Genomic DNA, 19,761 nt, shown 5'->3' with positions numbered 1-19,761 from the left:
TGGTAGACTTTTTCTGAGGGGAGTGGAATGAAACCACCTAGTATCCAAACTCTTCCTATGTGAGGGGATCCAAGATATGTAGGAGACAAGGCTCCACCTTCCACTATGGAAACCAAGGGAAACAGGTCTCCATGTTCTCTACTAAAGATATTAGCATGTGATCTACAATCAGTGAATCAGCTGCTACTATACAGGATTTTGAATATCGATGGAGTACTGTGAAGATACAGAAGGTGGGAGTTCTTTGTTTGTGCAGTGGTGAAGGAGTTGAAAGAACGGATGCAGAGGAATGGGCATCACAACAGCAAGTAGCCAATGGTAGTGGTGTCAGTGATGGTGGCCTTATTTTGGTGGCATGATCTGGATGGTATTTGGATACCCAATCACTCTTGGTTCCTGGCTGGGTTTTGATCTTGGGCTTCCTATTGACTGTATACTATTCTAGTGGATTTCTTTCCTGCTTAAGGTAGCCATAGTTAGTTTATGTTATCTGGACCAAGAACCTTGACTAGTATAGAGAAACTGGTGCTGGGAAATGGTTGCTGGCAACAGAACCTTGGGGGAAATGGGTGGAAGAGAGAATCTGCTACCTGACCTTCTCTCTTCTAAGACAATGGGGCATGTGGCCCCATTGAAGTCCTAGGGCTCTTCCTCTGCTGGTGTCAGTACTTTTAAGCCTTGACATGTCAGTAATCAATATCACAAACTTCACTCACTCTCTGGTTGCTTAAGACCAAGAGCAGCAAATATCATTCATATACAGGGGTGATATGTCCATGGCATACAATGATTGAAAAAAAGTTAAAAGATAAATAATGCCTCTGATCACTGTTCATTAAAAGCAACTATTTGCTCCTGCCAAACTACAGGAAAGTCAAAAAGAATGAAATCAGTGTGGAATGGTATCACTTCTTCTTTTGGATGTAGTTTGCCTAAAAGAAAACAGGTTACAAGCTCAAATCCTTAAGTTCTCAGATTGTAATACAAATTTTCTAAGACTAAAAAAGACAAAGGACAGAGGTAACTGAAAGCTAAACTCCATGAGTTGCCAAATTACAAAGTCAGCTGAATTCACAGCCTCACTAGGTCTCTGACGTCAAAGTTAAAGCATTGATCAGGAAAGTGTTGTACCTCAAACACTAGAAACGGAATATATGCAAAAGTTTGAAGAACTGAGAAAACCCTATTCCCCTAAACCTCACTGAGCCTCCACCAGCCCAGACAGGATCTGCTCCTATGTCTAATGAGGTTATTATTGCTTTACATGAAGATATAGCTTGCAAAGAGAAGCCAATTATCCTTTCCTACTCTACCCCCTTCACTCCTCATTATCTCCAAACATAAAACTAGAATTAGGTACCAGCATGCCCAGGGGGGCCAATTAGAAAGGACAGCCTATGAGTTAATGATTAGCACACACTGTGACAAGTTGCATACACACACACACACACACACACACACACACACACACCACACACACTCACACATATACACCAAGTTTTGTTAATTTATATGATTATGGGGAAAACACACATGGGAATAGATTTTTTAACAAAGAAAAACAAAATTTTAGATTCAGACTGAATTTATAGACATGGATGTATTTTCTAGAAATTTGAATTTAACATACTAATTTGAGTAGCTGGAAATGTTTCCACATATTTTCTTGGTGGGCTTTCTAAAATCTAGTCACAGTAGACAGTGCTAAATAAGGCTGAGATACAATGTAGTGTAATGTTGAGGAAGGAGTTCAAAGACACTGGAAGGTAGAAATATCAGAGGACATTTATCTAATGTCCTCTTTCTATGTCCCCAAAGCAGTCCAGAAAATGCTCATGAAAGAAATCTTTGAGAGTGCTTTGGTGGCTATTCTAAGTCATCCAGGAATAGCTGTGATATGCTACAGCTGAAATGGACTCACCCCCCCACCCCAATTCAATTATGGTGGACAGGGAAATGGGCCTGGCCAAGGATTCCTAACTATAGGGCTGCCAAGGGTTGAGCGTCTTTCGGGAGAAAAGGAGGGAGTGGTTTTCCAAAGCCAATGCGAGGCCATGAATAGACAAGGCTGGAGAGCCTGGGTTTGGCTCAGGCAGGACAGGGTAACTTCCTTAGAGATTTGGCATCTGGCCCCATTGAAGTCCTAGGGCTCTTCCTCTGCTGGTGCCACTTTTCAGATCTTAGAGTTCAGTATTTCACAGGTCCTTTCTGTATTCTTCCTTAGTGGTCAGGTTTGTAATTTTCTGAAGGTGTTTTTCCCCCTTCTCCAATTTCATTTAAACCATGCTCTGGCCAGGTTAGCCAGACTCTGGGCAAACCTGTTCCTTCTGGCTATGGTGCAATGCAGGTCTCCTTAGCCAAGGTCTGGAAAGCCAGATCTGACCTTCAGAAATCAACTGTCTGACTAGCGAGCCACTTCCCATGTTCTCTTCTCTCTTCTAAGCCATGCTGATCAATGGATGAAAATGATGCCATGGGTCTTCAAGTCCTTCAGTGTGTCCCAGTGGAAGCAAGCATCAGGCAGGCTGGAGATGGGAAATGATGGGTGGGGAACCGGTGGCTCCTGACAGTTGGGAGCAAGGACAGAACAAAAGGACGGAAGAGTGCGGGGCAAAGGGCATGGTAATGTCTGAGCTGTTTACTAGAAGCAAATGGATATGGATTTGAACTTCTCATAGGAAAGGAGTCTCTTCTCCAGGGACCACAGGCAATAGCAGCTAATGAAAGAAACTGACTGTGCTCTGGAGGGTGAACATAGGGTAACCAAAGGCAGCAAAGAGGGCGGGTCAGGAGAATTTGCTTAGTACTTTTAAGCCTTGACATGTTAGTAATCAATATCACAAACTTCACTCACTCTCTGGCAAAATCTGGTTTAGTGGAGGTGAAATCTGTCTGCAGCAGTCGTCTCCACCCCAGATGCTCAGGCCCTGATCTCATGGCAGCAGGCAGCTCTGTCCCCCTGTGTCCCTCCGGCCACCCGAGGCAGCTTCCAGGAACCTGGCCAAGAGCACGTCCTACTGACCCGGCCCGTGAGCTGTTTCCTGTGTTGTGGAGAGGCATTCTTTAGCCCTTGGATACCCACCTGCTCCTATACTTGGGTATTGTTTTTATAGGCTATTCTTTCCCTGCGGCTTCTGAGAAGTAGGTCAAAGTACCTGCTTCAAGGGAGAAGTGCCAGGGGTTCAAGTCACCAGGCCTGGAGTCAGGAATCCTGAGTTCTATTTCAGGCTTCACAGCTAACCAGCTACGTGACAATCTTAGGGGCGCATTCTCCCCTCTGTTTCTCCCTGGACCCTTCTCTAGGCCTCATAATTTTTTTTTTCCCTCTGAAGCTGAATCCCCTGGTGCTGTCATCTTCTTCCCTTTTCCCTCCTTCTGGAAGGCCCTATAAAGCTGTTGGCTGCTTAAGGCTGGTGCCCAGAGCAAGAGCTGCTGTAGCTGTTTGGCCGATGGGGTGATTAGAGGCTTCCGGGCAGACACAGTGCAGCTGGGGCAGCTGTGTGAGGCTGGAGCACCGCAAGCCAGGCTCCTGGACTGAAGGACGGGCCTGGTGGCATGCTGTGGATGCTGAGGCCCCAGATGCGAGTGAGGCTCCTGGTTTTTACGCAACAGTTGTGGATTACCTCCCACTTCTGAGCCCCCCCTTTCTCTGTAACACGGGGAAATTCAGCCTCTGGTTCGTATGGAAACTCTGCCTTCCAAATCCAGGTAATGGGGGGGTGAAATACAGATGAGGAAGGGGAGCCAATATGTAGGTAAAAGGAAAGGAAGGGGGCATGGCCTTTGGACTTTTAGGAAGAACTACCCAGTTTAATATGCAATTGTTTTGGGGCACCTGAGTGGCTCAGTCGGTTAACCATCCGACTTTGGCTCAGATCACGATCTCATGGTTCATGAGTTGGAGCCCCACATCGAGGCTCTCTACTGTCAGCACAAAGCCCACCTCAGATCCTCTGCCCCCCTCTGTTTCTGCCCCTCCCCCACTTGCACTCTTTCTCTCTCTCAAAACTAAAAATAAATGTTTAAAAAAATGAATAAATAAAATGCAGTTGTTCTGTGTACATGAGTGTGGACTACAAGGCATCATCAGTGTGTGGTGGGAAGAAAATGCATCCTGGGCAGAGTGTCCTGGGCTTGAATCCCTGCTTGATATTCACTAGAGTCCTCTCACGTTTCTCGGCTTTAGCTTCCCAGCTGTAAAATGGGAGTAACACTATTGATCTTGCAAGGTTGCCGAGAGCCTCAGCTGAGATTACCTGCGCAAAGCGCCGGACCCAGAACCTGGCACCTAGTGCGCACACAGTAAGTGTTATTTCTTCTCCACTTTCCTTCCTGCCATACTTGCCACCATGTTTTGAGTTTCTGCAGAATCAGGAAAAGCCTAGTTAGGCTAGAAATCCCAACTCTGACTTTTCGTCCTCACCACAGTTCACCTAAATAGTTGATATCTGCTTGATGTTTTTTTCATGGGCACACCATTCTGGATATTGGGACCCTTGGATTTTACTCTTGTGTTTACACCGTGAGCCAGAAGACTGTGTCCTACCCCCACCCCGCAACTTCCTCATGGGGGTAACACCTGCCAGACATTTCACTCCATGAAGACAGTGTATTTCCCACTGTGCTGCAGACACCAGTGGTTAATGAGTCTCTTTTGTATTGAACAGAACTGTGGACTGGGAGTATCCCCCCGTGTCCAGACCAAGCTTGACTCCAAATTCTCCCTTCCCTGTCAGCAGATCTCAAAGCCACCATCCTAAAACTGGAGAATACAGACAGAGCTTCTTTGTGAGTCATCTGGGGGTCTAGACTAAATGTGAGATCTGAGAACCCTCCTGGGATTTCCTGGGTGGGGGTGGGGGGACAAAACCTGGAAACAGCAAGGGGGTAGGAGGGGATGATGAAGGCAGAAACAGGAAACATGGGTTTGGGGTACACAGAGAGAGCCCTGTTCCAAGAGTCCAGCAACCAGGATTATCCTTCCAGTTCTGTTTCTGCCCTGGGTGAGGAAAGAAAGAAAGAAAAGAACTGTGAGTTCCCACGGTATACTTTCATGTAGGTTTTTATATAAACTTCCCAATAGTCCTGCGGGAAGCTGAGATTCAGAGAGGGTAGATGACTAGCCTGCAGACACACAGCTCAGAATCTAGGAAAAAGCACACACAAATTAACCACCTCAGGTTGTTACCTCTCTCACTTCTCCTTGTGGGACAAAAAACCTCAAGCTTGGGGCAAGAGGAGAAACTAAGGAATAGGGTACTTGAAAGGCCAGGTGAATGTGTGAGACGCAGAGGAGGCTGGTTGGAGAAACCTTTAGGAAGCCCTGGGCTGGGCCAGAAGTCATTAGGGTTGGGGCGTGAGCGTTCTGCCTCGGGTCTGTTTCTCACGCGGTCACAGAGGGTGAAGCAGGCCTGGGGCACAGGTGAAGGATCCTGCATGCAAATCGTATGATTTACACGTATAATCCGGGAGAGGTTTACAAGCAAGAGGGCTTCCTGCAGCAACTAGGGGGTGCGGTGGGGTGGGGTGCGCTTCCCGCGTCCCAAGCCCAGGAAGGAAGCTCTTTGGTAGCAAGCACCCAGCCAGAGATGGGCTGGAAGGCGGAGTTCTTAGTTCGGGAATGGGGCTTCGCTAAGGGAGCCAAGGAAGAGAGGAGAGGTATTCCTCAATTCCTCTTCCTTGCGCCCCCTGGCTTAGCCTACGCATCCTGGACAAATCTGGGGGAGGGTTGCACCTGCAGCTTCGGGCGTCCCTGCTGACCCTCGGGGCCCATTGGTTAGGGGTGATGTCTGTTGTCGTCCTGCGCATTCCGACACGAACGGGGAATTTGAGTGGGTGACTCCACCAGGAACGCCGCATCTAGAAAACGCGCCGCCCTGGACCTGGGGGCGACAGGCTGGGAAAGGCGCGTCTGGGGGCTCTGGTTTCTGGCTGGGCTGCCCGGGCCGCTGCAGGCGGTGGGCGGGAATTTGCCAGGGGCGGGGCGGGGCGGGGGTCGGGGCGGCCTGGCAGTGGCCGAGCCGAGGGGGAGGGACGTTCATTAGCATAGCCTCCTCCCCTCCCGGCGCGGCCCTGCCCAGCAACCCGAGCGGAGGCCGGCGGCTGAATGGGCGCTCGGCTCCGGGCCCCGGCCCTCCGGCGTCCCACCCTCGCTCCCGCTCCCGCCCCGCCCCGGCCTCCGCCGGCGGCCGCCATCCGCCGCCCCGGCTGTGAATGAAAGGCAGGCGCCGCCGGCGCTGGCTGCAGGCGACTGGGAGACGCGGCCTCCCAGGAGGCGCTCGCCCCGCAGAGATGTACGGTAAGGAGGGCTCTGCCTCCGGGCTCGCAAACTTGCAGGGCGCGGACCATTGTCCTCCTGCGGGGCCCGGCGAGGCCAGGGGACGCGGTCTCGGTGCCCGGCTGCGCTCTTTCTGTCTCTCTGTGCGCGCGCGCGGGTGCGCTGAGAGGACAAAGATGCTTAAGCCCGGGGACCCTGGGGTCCTCGGAAGTCCTTCGGGCCGGTCGTTTGCTGCGTGGGGCGGGTGGGCGGTGGTCCGTCAGGGGGCTGGGGTGATACCGAGCGGCTGCGTCCTGGGGAAAGCGGGTCTCCCTTGGAGCCGAGCTGGCAGAGCGCGTTGGTGGAGGTGATCGTGTGACAGCATTTGCAGAATTAACAAAAGCGTGTTGTGCTGGGGAGTTTTATGCGGGAAGCCGGTCTGGAATTGCGGTGAGAGCTCGCTGCCTTACGCTCGCCTCTGAGGATTTGGGGGGCGGCGCCGGTGCAGAGGGCTGGGGCACCAGCCAGTTCTGGGAGCCTCGTGTCGCCGCCCCTGGGTGGACGTGGCCTCTGCCTGTTCCTGCCGCCCGTGGGTCCCAGGTTCCCTAACTTCCAGCTGTGCCCTCCGCAGTGGTGAGGGGAGGAGACGCTGCTGAGGGTGCAGCGCAGCTCTGGGTCGTTGGCCACCTTCTGGCTGCCCCGACCTCTCTGCCTCCTTTCCCCAGCCATCCCCTCAGGTGACATGCAACAGTTAGCCAGACCCTCCTGATGCACTGTTCTGCTTCAAAATTTGCCCGGCATTTCTCTGGTTTGGAGGCAGTGTGGATGAAGAAAAGAAAGCGCTTTGGGTCTCCCATTGCACCTGTAATGAATGGAACACTGGAAACCCAGAGCAGTTTAGAAATCAACTGCGTTGCAAAGCCTCCAGACGTTCTGAGCTGCGGTGTGTGTATGTGTGTGCGTGTGGGGGGGGGGGGAGAGAGATGTGATCCCAATGGACATAAGTCCATCAGCCACCAGAACTCAGGTTCTGGCAGCTATTTAGGGCCAGAGAAAGAACTGGAGCTGTGCTCATCTCCCATCCCCACCATCCCCTCTGCCAGGCTGGGCACCGGCTCAGGTGGCACCTGAGGGGTGAGTGTTGTAAGAAGAGCAAGTTCCCCATTTAACCCACCACCGAGACCGGCTCGGCTGCCTCTCTCTGCACACAGACTGTGAGTCACAAAGTTTGATGGAGGCAGAGGAGGACGCTGAGCATGGTACAAAGGCTCAGCGACTGGTGGGCCTCACTATTTAGAGAGAGAGAGAGAGAGAGAGAGAGAGACATTCAGACTTGTCATGAGTGTCCTTTCCTGCCCCGTTGGTCCCACATCTGCATTTCTGAACCAGGTTGAGACATCAGCAGATCCTCTCCGCAAGTGTTATTTCTCTTGGATGCACCAAAGGGAGGGAGCTCGACCCGAGAGTGTGTTCTGCTGGCCAATGGGGACTCTGCAGGAAAGTAACAAGATGGTTGTTTTATAAGCTAGGAGGTTGTGAGGCTCCCAGAATAAAGGTATAGTTTCTTTCTTTCTGTTTCCCTCCCTATTCTTCCCTGCAGACTATGCAGCCAGAAGCTGCAGATCACTTGACAAAAGCATGTGACCGACTGCAGGGCACCTGCAGTGGGGAAGGAGTTAGGATAAGAAAGGCCCATCAGAATGGGTAAGAATTAGGAACCCTGGTTCTGCTGGGCCACCTCCCTGCATTTAGCCTGAGACAGTTTTGAAAACTGATCCCAGATGTCTGGACCTTGGGGGTCCCACCCTGCCTCTGTTGTATGAAGCAGATCAAGGGAGAGTTGGTTGGTACAGAAAGGTGAACTGGGAGGCCAACATATCTGGATGTTATTTTTGGACGCACCACAGATTTTCATTTCTCTGTTATGTTTTTATTCCTCCAGATGCAAACAGAGATGGTACTTCCTCCTAAATCATTCATAGAAAGATTGGAAGGAAGGGATCCTCTGTGCAGTTGCCTGCAGCAAGGGAAAATCACGGCAATGCTGGTTGGGAGATTATTCCTGAGTCTTGCTTAGCGCAAAGCCTTGTCTTGGAAGGTATAAAAGGGAGCCCACTCTCCAAGGGGAGGGCTCGTTGGCCTGGATTTTAGTCTTGTCTTGGTTTTTGTGAAAAGAAAGGGTCCATGTGATACTTACAATGATTCTCTCTCCAGAAGTCAAGAGTGTGATGCAAAAAGGAGGGGACAGGGAGGTTGGAAAGGCAGAGAGTCACAGAATTCTTATAGTTGGTTCTTATCTTCCCATATTTTCCAAGTGATTTGTCCAAGGTGACACAGTTAGGTGGAATGGGGGAAAATGAAAACCGTTCAGTGCGCCCCCCATGCCTTGGGTAAATGCTTACTAGGAAAATGCCACTAGGAATTTTATTGGCTAATGAGCCGCGAGTCCCCTATGTATGGCCAAAAGTCACCTAAGCTTTGGCTAAAGGTGTCTCTTGACCACTCACCTTGATGACTTGATCCGCTATGAATTCGTAAAACCTGATTCCTGTTGCCACCTCTCAGCTGCTTGGAGATCCTGAGCAGATCTCCCTCCCCTCTCCTCTTCTCCCCTCCTCACCTTACCTTGGACCCCAGCAACTCAGTCTTCCTGTGTCGTCAGTGTCTTCCAACCCCTTCCTTGTGTCTGTGGGAGAATAAAGGCCCCTTGTCTTGGCTGTAGGATACAGTGCCATCTGGGACAGAAAGACTCCTAGAACTAGGGTCAGACTTTCTCAGTCTAAGAGCCAGTTCATGGCTATGTAACTGCAGACAAGTGGGGCCATCTCTCAGAATTACATCTCCGTATGAAGTGGTGGAATGTCTCCCAGGTCTGTGGTGAGCCTCAAAGCTGGGCAATGGATGTCACGGTGCGTCAAGAGGTTCTGCAGTCACAAGACCGGTTGCTCGAGAGCCTCGCCCCTCCAGGTCCTCTTGGCCCTTTACGCTTCTCTCTTCCTCACTGCCAACCCCTGAAGATGGCTGTTTGCATCTCCTCCCACCCCGGCTTAACCACACAGGCCATCTTCCCTGGCCAGCCATTCAAGCCCCTTCTGCTTTCCCTTCACCAAACTCCACCTCAGCTGCCTTCTCGCCACTCACTCATTCCTAAAGCCCAGTTGCTTTCTGGAAATGGCTCTCCTAAGGGACACAGGTGACTTCCCACAGTCTTGTGTATCTCCATGAACACAGATTGATAAGGAATCTGGAAAAATAAAAGCACTTTGTACTGAGGTAGAAAGGGTGTGGGCAAATTCTCTGAAAAAATGGGTTCCCCGTAGTGTTTCTTTGTGTCAGTTTCCCTATTCCTCTCTTTTGGGATTGGAGCCATGGCGGTCCTGTCCAGGAGTGTCCCACTTACCCACTGAGGGGAGACAGAGCTCTCTGAGAAATGCTACGAGGGCAGTGGGCCGTGGAGAGCAATTGGACAGGATGTCCCCAGAACCACAGTCCCGACAGCCCGATCCCACCAGAGCAGAAGCTATTCCAACAGCTCACCTCCCATCCTCTAGGTGCTGCCTCATCCTTGACATCTGCCCTTCTTCAGGCTTTGTGATTGAGAACGCTGACTCTAGGGAAGTGAGCAACGGTGCACAACTTTCTGTGAAGATGCCTTACAGAGCACACACATGTGGCACCCGTGTGGGTGGTGTGGAGAGGCTGCAGGGTGGAGCTGAGTCCCCCGGAGGTGCAAGGCTCACTGCTGCAGAAAAGCTCCGTAGTTCCTGCTGCTCCGTGTGGTAGGCAACTCCCACAACACACACACACGCACATGCGCGCACACACACACATCTGCACACGCATGTGCAACCTCCTCCCCCAGATCTTGAGGCTCCCGCAGTCCTGTGGTGTCGCGTTTGGCTTGGGATGGGAGCTGTGTGGCCCGCCTCCCCTCATGCCCGCCCCCACTCCTCTAGTCCCCTCAGGAGAACAGGATCTCTCTTGCAGCTCACTGTTCAGCGAATCCGAAAGCAGTTTTCTTTTTGCACATGTATAAAAGTAGAAAGTTAATATTACCTTATAGACAGTCTAGAAAAAGGAGGAGGGAAAAGACTGCCCACAATCCTACACACTAAAACCAACCTTTTAAAAAATTACTATTACATAAATTACCACTAAGAGTTTGTACTCACCTGCTTTTGCCCATTCCTTGAGGTTTCTTGCGCCATCCTGGCTGTGTTACCCTGGGCATGATGGTGAGGGAGCACCCGAGAGCCTCATAGCCTGGGTCTGAACTCTGACTCTGCCCTTCAGGCGACCTAGGACCTGAGCCTTCCTGAATCTGTTTCCTGGCTTTACCATGATGACAACAGCCACCCACCTCACTTCAGAGATTCATCAGGATAAGAGAGCTGCCTCCACTTTTTCCTTCCTTTCCCTCAATTCTCTCTCCTCTCTGTTTCTTAATAAAAAGGTTGCAGGGAAACAAATATATATGTCCCATAAGCTTAATGTTAGTGCTTGTGAGACCTGTTCCTTATATGTATTTAAAAACAAAAAGAAAGAAAATCTAATTTGAAAAGCTTCTTGTTTTTCCTGGTAGTCATCCAATCTTTCTAGAAAATCTGGAAAACACAGTAAACTATAAACAAGTATAATTGCTTTTGCTGTTTTGATATATTTCCTTCATGCATTTGTTTATGTGGCTGGAATTATTCATTTTACATATTTTTATATTGTATTTTTTTCTACTTAACATTAGAATATAAACATCCCTGGGGCGCCTGGGTGGCGCAGTCGGTTAAGCAGCCGACTTCAGCCAGGTCACGATCTCGCGGTCCAGGAGTTCGAGCCCCGCGTCAGGCTCTGGGCTGATGGCTCAGAGGCTGGAGCCTGTTTCCGATTCTGTGTCTCCCTCTCTCTCTGCCCCTCCCCCGTTCATGCTCTGTCTCTCTCTGTCCCAAAAATAAATAAACGTTGGAAAAAAAAAAATTTAGAATATAAACATCCCTGCCGCTCCAAGTTAATGGCCACCATTTTTAATGTCGGTGTAACTGTCCACTGAGTGCAAGTGTGATTTCCTTATTGCACATTTAGGTTGTACTTACAGTATTATAAGCCTGGGAAAGGTACCCGGTACCCAAAGCTTTCTCTGAATTTTGGGATATTTCCCTAGGCTATTGCCCTCCAAATGGGTTGATCAAGAAATATAAACATTTAAAATATTTGTTACATATTGTCAAATTGTTTTCAAATTGTATCAGTTATAATCCCACTAGCATTCTTGAGAGGACCTATCTTCCTGTACTCTCAAAAATATTAAATATTGAAGTTTTTTTTTTACCCCTAATCTTTGCCAATTTGATGGAAAAGTCGTATCATTTTAACTTGTATTCTTTATTTCTAGTGAAGTTAAACACCTGCTGTGTTTTTTAACCATTTGCATTTTGGTGAACTTTCATAAGCGAGTGCTTGATTTATTGAGGATATTAACTACTTGCCTGTCATTTGCTTTATGCTTTGTGTTTTGAAGGGAAATAGGTATAATTTGTCAAGTATTTGTGGAGTGTCAGCTACATATGATATTCCATAGAGCATCAAGGGGGATACAGAAACATATAGAAGTTTTTTCCATCAAGAAAATTGCAATTTCAGTAGGTAACCAAGTGGTAAAACATGCAAAATTGTGAATGATACAAAGGTAGGTTCAGTGTTGCAGGTAGAATGGAGTTACTCGTTAGATGTTCAGCCAGCAGAATCTCAAGGTGGAAGAGAGCACTGCGAGGTGGAGCCTTTTGGGAGGACTTCAGAGGGAGTCCGAGGGCTGGATGGAGAAGAGGGTAAGGGTGTGCCAGGTAGAGGCCCCAATGTGAGAAAGTGCACTGGGGTGGGGAGAGAGCAAACTTATCCAGAGAGAACTTGGGGCAGGTACTAACGAGGTTAGGTGGAGAATGACTCGATGGATGAGATTTTGTCAGGATAAGGGCTTTTCACTTATCCCTATGGGCGATGGGAGCTGTTGAAGATTTTAAACTGCCAAAAGGCTGATTTGCTCAATTGATCTTTTAGGGAAATAAAGCTGGGGGCACTGCACAGAATGGACAGGGAGATGAGGTGAAAATGAAAAGGAACAGAGGTAGTTGTTGCAACCACAGGTGGTAGCCAAAGGAGTGAGAAAACTTTGGACCAGTTACAATTGTGCATTTTCGATGGAAATGTTTGCCCCTTAAAAAAAATAAAATAGGGGCGCCTGGGTGGCGCAGTCGGTTAAGCGGCCGACTTCAGCCAGGTCACGATCTCGTGGTCCGTGAGTTCGAGCCCCGAGTCGGGCTCTGGGCCGATGGCCCAGAGCCTGGAGCCTGTTTCCGATTCTGTGTCTCCCTCTCTCTCTGCCCCTCCCCCGTTCATGCTCGGTCTCTCTCTGTCCCAAAAATAAATAAACGTTGAAAAAAATTTAAAAAAAAAATAAAATAAAATAAAATAAAATAAAGGCAGTAGGACTAGGGGTGGGGGGTAGGGGGATAAGGGAATTGAAACTTTTATTTTTGTTAAAGTTTATTTATATATTTTGAGAGAGAGACAGCACGAGTGGGGGTGGGCAGAGAGAGAGAGAGAGAGAGAGAGAGAGAGAGAGAGAGAAAGAATCTCAAGCAGGCTCCGTGATGCCAGCGCAGAGCTCAATGTGGGGCTCAAACTCATGAAACCGTGAGATCACAACCTGAACTTAAACCAAGAGTTGGACACTTAACCGACAGTGCCCCCCCCCCCAGGGGCCCTGGGAATTGAAACTTAAAAAAAAAAACCATTCCCATGCTTCATAAAATGTGGGTTATGTAAGCACACATAGAAAATAGTTTATTTTGAAATAGGTGCTAAATCACTTAGGGCTATAAAGTTATTATAATTTAACTTGTTCTAAAGATGATTTGGAGCATATAATTTATACACATACATACACACATATAGATATACCTGTCCTACAATAAATAAAGAGATCAAAGCAAAGCAAATCTAAGAATTATACAGAAAAAAGTAGAGCCAAGTATAACGTTATTTCAGGAAAAAAAAAAAAACACATACCAACAGGCCCTGTTGTAAATTCAGTTTTGAGTTTCCTACAGGAAATTCAGTTCTGAGCTTCCTGTAGGCCAAAATAGAGGGGAAAAGTCATTTGTAAGACTCATAGCATCTGTAGGTATTTTTATTGTTGTTCAATTGTCTAGGCCAAAACCAGCTTTTTGAAATGCTGAGATGTGAGAGAAAATCCTCCCTGAGTTCCTCCTAAAAGAAGAGATGTTTCATAAATATGGGTCTAAATTAGATTTTTCTGTTGCAAATATAGTTCCCTTAATCTGCTCTATACCTGTTTGGAGAGTATTAGGACCTGTCCAAATGCAAGTTTATGATTCTGGTTCCTCACCTTGAAATTGCTCTGTCCTCGACTTCCTTCCTGGTTTGACACAAGCCAAGACTCGCTGAGGTTCTTGACCCACTTCACGGCTGCAGATATGAGTTCTCCTTCCATGGATGAATGTGAGTCTTCTAAGGGTTTTCTCCCTGGAGAAGCCATTCTTGTCTTTCCAGCTAGAGAAGCCGTCTGGTCACTCTCGTTCACGATCCTTAGCTTAACTCCCTGCACAGCTGTTTATCACCATCTAGTATTTCTCTTGTCTGTGCCCCCCTAGACCATCAGCTCCATGAAAGCAAGGAACTCATTTCTCTCTTTCCTTCCTGCCTTTTTAGGGCATAAGTCACTGCCTGGTACAGAGTAAAACACTCGGAAACCTCACTGAATGAATGAATCCTAAGTTAAGTGTCATCTTTTTTATTTACCTCTTTGTAACTTTTGATCCTCTACATGTTTCAGCCTTAAATGTATTTTGAATAGCAATACAATTACTATTACTTCAGTTCCCATTCATTGGGCACTACTGTGTACCAAGCAGTCGTCTAAGCACTTTTTATGTATTAACTGATTTAATCTTCCCCAAACTCTATGGGTCAGGGATTATTATTTTCATTTTAGAAATGAGAACATGGAGGCATTGAGAGCTTTAGTAACCTGCCCATGGCTACACAGTCATGTGATGAGGCTGGGATTTCAACCTAGGCAGAGTGTGGACTCCCCCTCCCTGACACAGTGCTGTCTCCATAATATTCTGAATGTTTCAGAGAATACAGGCCTTTCCTTTGCAGAGCTCACTCTACCTCACAGACTCACCCATGTGAGTGCAGAGCAGTGCCAGGGAGTGCAGAAGACACAAATGAACCCCTGAGGAGGGTGTGCCTTGTCTTTGGTCCCAGGCCAATCAACACAGATGTTGAGAGCTCTCACTTCTGAGTCTGATCCTCTGCCTCTGGGCACCCTTCTCATCTCCTTTATCATTGTTTTGCTTTGTGGGAGAGAAAGGGCCCCAGGAAAGCCCTAGGTGTGGATAAGTAAGTAAGATAGGAACCAGGAGAACAGATTGGTGAGGGCCGAAGGTGGATACAGGAGCCAGTGATGGCATGAGAATCAAGGAGGCCTGGGCACTCATCTCAGAGAGAGGGGCAGGTAGAGGAGTGGAGTGGGGCTCTCACAACCACCACTGAGTCACACAGTGGTGTGGTCTAGAGAACAGAGACTGGGGACCTTCTTTAGCAGGAGTACCTTCTGCTTCTCTGACAGTTTAGCTGGGAATTAAAACTCCTGGGGCACCTGGATGGCTCAGTCGGTTACGTATCCGACTTCAGCTCAGATTATGATCTCATGCTAAATGGGTTCAAGCTCGATAGCAGGCTCTGTGCTTACAGCTCAGAGCCTGGAGCCTGCTTCAGATTCTGTGTCTCCCTCTGTCTCTGCCCCTCCGCTGCTCACACTCTGTGTCTCTCTGTGTCTCAAAAATGAATAAACATTAAAAAAAAAAAAAAACCCAAAACCCTCCTTCCCTGTATCTTCAGGACCAGCCAATCTGGATGCAGTAATCACTGCCTCTGAGGGGTGGGTTAGGACTGAGCTGTGTGTGTGAGAGGACAGTGGCCCCAGTCTCACAGGGCCACTTTCTAGCCATAGGACCCTGGACAGTTCCCCTCTCTCTGAGCCCATTTCCTCCCATGTAAAATAGGGATAATCAGTCTGCCTGATGCAGTGAGGGTAAATTTAGGGGGGGTCAAATGAGATAATGTCTAGGTGCATGTATTTACATTATTGGACATTATGCCCATTAAAGGTGATATTATCCCCACCCAAGCAATTCTAATGGATGCTTCTAGGGCATGTCCACTACCTCTCCAGAAACAGTGACCATCCCTGCGTACAAGGATGGAAATGTCATGTTTAGACTGTATTTGTTAAATGCCTTAGATGGAAGGGTCTGATACAAACAGTGTACAACCAGAGAACTGCTTCCTTATTGTGAGCTAGACATCTGTCTCTGAAATCTACCTGCCAGATTGGTCCCCCAAGATGCAACAGCGGTAACACTGATTATATTGAGCATTTTCCTGTCTCTTACAGGACCATCCATGGATTGGACCATCCATGTCATACTGGTCATGGTCCATGACCATGTCCCTCTCATTCTAGCACCAGAAAGATGAGAAAATCTCTTAGACCACAAAGAGGATAGACGCGGAACCTTTAGCTAAGTCTTACACTATGCTAAGTTCTTGTGCATTACTGACATTTAGCCATGATTATTCCATGTCATTCTATTCATTACCTCAACTCAGAATAGCCCTTTGGTGGTGGATGCCATTTTCCTGGGGTTGAGCTGACACAGAGATTCAGAAGTCCAACAATTTGCTCAAGCTCATGCAGCTGGTGGAAGTCATTTCTCTCCATTGTCTCCTAAGCAGGCCCTCATAGAGCTTCGTGGGAGATCAAACACTGCCTTTGTACTTGGTGGCAACTAATGTGCCTTATGCCAAACAGCAAATTTCACTATAAGGAAGAATTCCAAACTGAACATTTTAGTAGATTTGGCACAGTTTCGTTGTAGCTTTACATCTAGGACTTTTAAGCTCAGTGCCCTAATGCACATCTTGTGGTCTGACTATACATCTGAGAATTAGGGCTTCTGGGTTCAAATGCTGACTTTGTCATCACCGTACAGAAGAACCCAAATACATTCAAGCACCCGGGAAGCAGGAGTCTTAGATTCTTAACTTGGCAGAGCTCTACGCTTCATCTCATGCTTAGTGAGAAAGACTTTGCTCTGTGTCCCAACTTTCTTTTTAGGTGGATAATGCTTTAAATAACATTTATAAATCGTGTGAAGAAGAATCCCCAAATTACAGGAACATTTATAAAGATCTTGGCAGAGATCCCTTAGAAAGGAAATACCTGTAATAAAGTGATGTCTTCTCATTACTTTGTACAGGAGGGATGCTTCTAGGGAAGAAGTATACAGGATAATGCTGAAAAAATCCAAAGCCGTGCACCCTCCTGCCACATCTTCACTGTATCTTTGCTGTTATTTTTGTTATTTATTTGTCACACTGAATGTCATTTATTTCTTCCTCCACTAGATCTGTGAACCTCTTGAAGACACAACCTGTACCTTAATTTTCTTTATTTTTCCTAGCATCCAGAAGAGATCTTTGGGATATACTATACTAAGAGCTCAAATGTTTGCATTGAACTATAAAATCATTGGATGTTTCATCCATCCATCCATCCATCCATCTAGCCAGCCAGCCAGCCAGCCAAACCGAGCAGCCTATGTTTCTAGGGTACGAATGGTAGTGGGTGGGGGCAAGGTGGGGGGATTCAGAAAGAATCCTGTAGTGACAGCAACAACATTTCATCATCTTACTTTGTCTTCCCCCATTGGTCATAAGAATATACCAGAACATAGCCATTTGACTTTTCCTCTAGACTTTGATGGTGTTTAGTCATGAGAAACAGCCACTTGACCTGCCTGCTGAAACGGTGAAGGGCAGTGAGAGATACATTCTCACACGTTTCCTCCTTGGTTTGTGGAGCTCAGAAAAAAATGCCACAGTCTTTTTCTTCAAAAAATGAAGGTCACTTCGTAGTATAATTATGGGTAAATCTTTATTTTGATTTCCATTCATATCTTTTGTGCATTATACTTTCACAAACCAAGGAAGATGAAAAGGCCCTTTAAAAAAATTTTTTTTAATGTTTGTTAATTTTTGAGAGAGAGAGAGAGCATGAGCAGGGGAGGGGCAGAGAGAGGAAGGCACAGAGTCTGAAACAGGCCCCACGCTCTGAGCTGTCGGCACAGAGCCCGATGCGGGGCTTGAACTCATGAATTGCGAGATCATAACCTGAGCTAAAGTCGGATGCTTAACCGACTGAGCCACCCAGGTGCCCCAGAAAGGCTCTTTGAGGCAGAGGCAATGAAATGTCTGTTTCTCATTGCTTGGAAGCACCTGGCCTGAATGTTCCTGGGTAAAGCACTACATGGCCTTGTGCACCTTCAGTCTCAGAGCTGGAGTGTGGAGGCACCGAGTGGAATAGCGGGGATGCGAACCTTGGCTGAGGGTCATCGACAGAATAGAAGGGGAACAAACACCAGCGTCTTCCCATTGTTTCCATCAAACTCCTGAAAGTGCCTGGTCCTATTAGCAGCCTGGCCCAGCCCCTGACAAATACAGTAAACACGTCCGACTGTCTTGAGAAGTTTTGTCCCAAAGCTATTCCACAGCACTGCTAGGAATGTCCTCTTCTCCCCCAGACAACACCATCAGAGAAGAACAAGGGTGAGTGTTCTGGAGAGGAGTGGGTGGTGCTGGACGTCGTACAACGCTTTCCTTCTGCTTGATCAAGGACGTTCACTTCTGTGTCGGGAGGGAGAGCTGCCCATCAGGGCTGATTCTGGCTCTGCGAATTTGAGCAAAATTCTCAACCTCTCTCAGATTTAGTTTCGCCATCTGCAAATTGGGAGAGCTGGCCTGGATGGTCTTTAAGGGTCTCCCAGTTCTTAGATCTGCTAATGGCTTGAAGGAGCTGTCTGTCCCAAGGGCGAGGGAGCAGGGGCTGAGGGTATACCCACAGCAGGAATCTTCAAAAGATCTGGATGGCAGTATAGACACCTGTCTCTGAAATCTACCTGCCAGATTGATCTCAGGTCCTCTATGTAAACTGGCTATGCATCCACTTCCCCATTGATAAGATGAGGATAATGATCTCTTTGTTAATCCAAACAGTGTCTGTCTTGGGGTCCTGTTGACTGGGGTGATGCAAGCTAACGAGTATGTTGGGTTGGGTGTGGGTAAGAGCTGTGTGGCTTCCAAGTGCCGGGCGCTACAATTTTGGCTTTATGTACATTCCAATTTCACACAAATCCTGTGTGGGCGGTATTCCTTTCCCCTGGCCCATTGTCAGATAATAATAAGAAAGGTCAGAAAAGGGGATGCCCGATGGTCAGTTGGAAGGGCATGGGACCCTTGATCTCAGGGTTGTAAGTTTGAGCCCCACGTTGGGTATAGAGATTGCTTAAAAATAAAATCTTAAAAAAAAAAAAGTTCAGAAAATTCAAATGACTTGTTGGAGGTCAACCAGCTCATAAAGTGGCATAGCCAAGAAAAGAACCAGATCTATTTCATTGCAATGTTATTTTCTTCTATTCTGCCTGGATTCTTATTGAAAACACCATCATTAATTGCACTACATCAAAATTTAAAACTTCTGGTACCAAAGGGCTTTCAGTTTCCTGCTCTGAGATGAGCAACAGAGTACAAATGCAGTCCATGGAAGGGGAGAAAATATTTGCAAATCATACATCTGATACGAGATTACTATCCAGAATATACAGGCAGTGCCTACAGTTCAACAACCACCACAGCAAACTTGTTAGAGAATGGACAAAGGACTTGACCAGACATTTCTTCAAAGATATATATAATATATTTTATATATATATATATATATATATATATATATATATATATATATGGCAACAAGCCCATGGAAGGGTGTTCAGTGTCACTAATTACTAGGGATTTGCAAAACCACAATGCCATAGCACTTCAGCTCCCTTAGGATGGCTCCGGTGAGAATGTGGAGTGATTGGAACGCCCAGGCGCTGCTGGGGGAATGCAAAATGGTGCAGTCGTTCTGGAAAGCGGCATGGCGGTTCCTCAAAGAATTAAAAATAGGATTACCATACGATCCAACAATTCCACTTCTGGAGATATACCAGAAGAAGTGAAAACAGGGCCTCAAAAAGGTATTTGTACACCCACGGTCATAGCAACATCATTCAAAATAGCCAAGAGTGAAGGCAACCCAAGTGCTCATCCACAGATAAAATAAGGAAAATGTGATGTATACATACAGGGGAATATTATTCGGCCTCAGGCATGGTTGATGACCTGGCATTAGTCACCTGATTGCTCATGGGGTGTAGAGAAAAGGAGACTGGAAACTGACGTCATCATATTCTTTGGATCACTGAAAAACTCCTCCAACTTCAACGATGAATGTTAACTTTTTTTTTTTTTTTTAAAGAAAGAAGATCTATATAAATAAAACTGAGGGCAGGTCTGTTACTGCATTCGGTGAAAGGGGCTGGAAT

The 19,761-nt window shown here is 47.3% G+C and overlaps 1 protein-coding gene and 1 long non-coding RNA gene across 6 annotated transcripts in view; one reads left to right on the top strand and one right to left on the bottom strand.

The window, feature by feature from the left end:
• The first annotated feature begins 4,028 nt into the window (after nucleotides 1-4,028).
• The window catches only part of EFR3B (EFR3 homolog B), an 85,136-nt gene continuing 69,403 nt past the window's right edge, over nucleotides 4,029-19,761 (top strand). For all 5 annotated transcript variants that reach the window (XR_007150885.1, XM_047852633.1, XM_047852632.1 and 2 more), the window contains exon 1: nucleotides 4,029-6,298. Coding sequence is in view for 4 of the 5 variants with exons in the window: in XM_047852633.1 (XP_047708589.1) it covers nucleotides 6,214-6,298 (85 nt within the window). In the remaining variant the exon portion in view is untranslated. The remainder of the gene's footprint in view (nucleotides 6,299-19,761) is intronic.
• Nucleotides 9,587-14,129, bottom strand: LOC125162079 (uncharacterized). The gene is made up of 3 exons (XR_007150886.1): nucleotides 13,656-14,129; nucleotides 13,316-13,376; nucleotides 9,587-9,866 (listed from the first exon to the last, which is right to left on the bottom strand). It is a non-coding gene; the product is annotated as an uncharacterized LOC125162079 (long non-coding RNA).

The sequence above is a fragment of the Prionailurus viverrinus genome, chromosome A3 (assembly GCF_022837055.1).
Source record: "Prionailurus viverrinus isolate Anna chromosome A3, UM_Priviv_1.0, whole genome shotgun sequence".
Lineage (NCBI taxonomy): Eukaryota > Metazoa > Chordata > Mammalia > Carnivora > Felidae > Prionailurus > Prionailurus viverrinus.
This window is presented reverse-complemented; position numbering and strand designations above follow the sequence as displayed.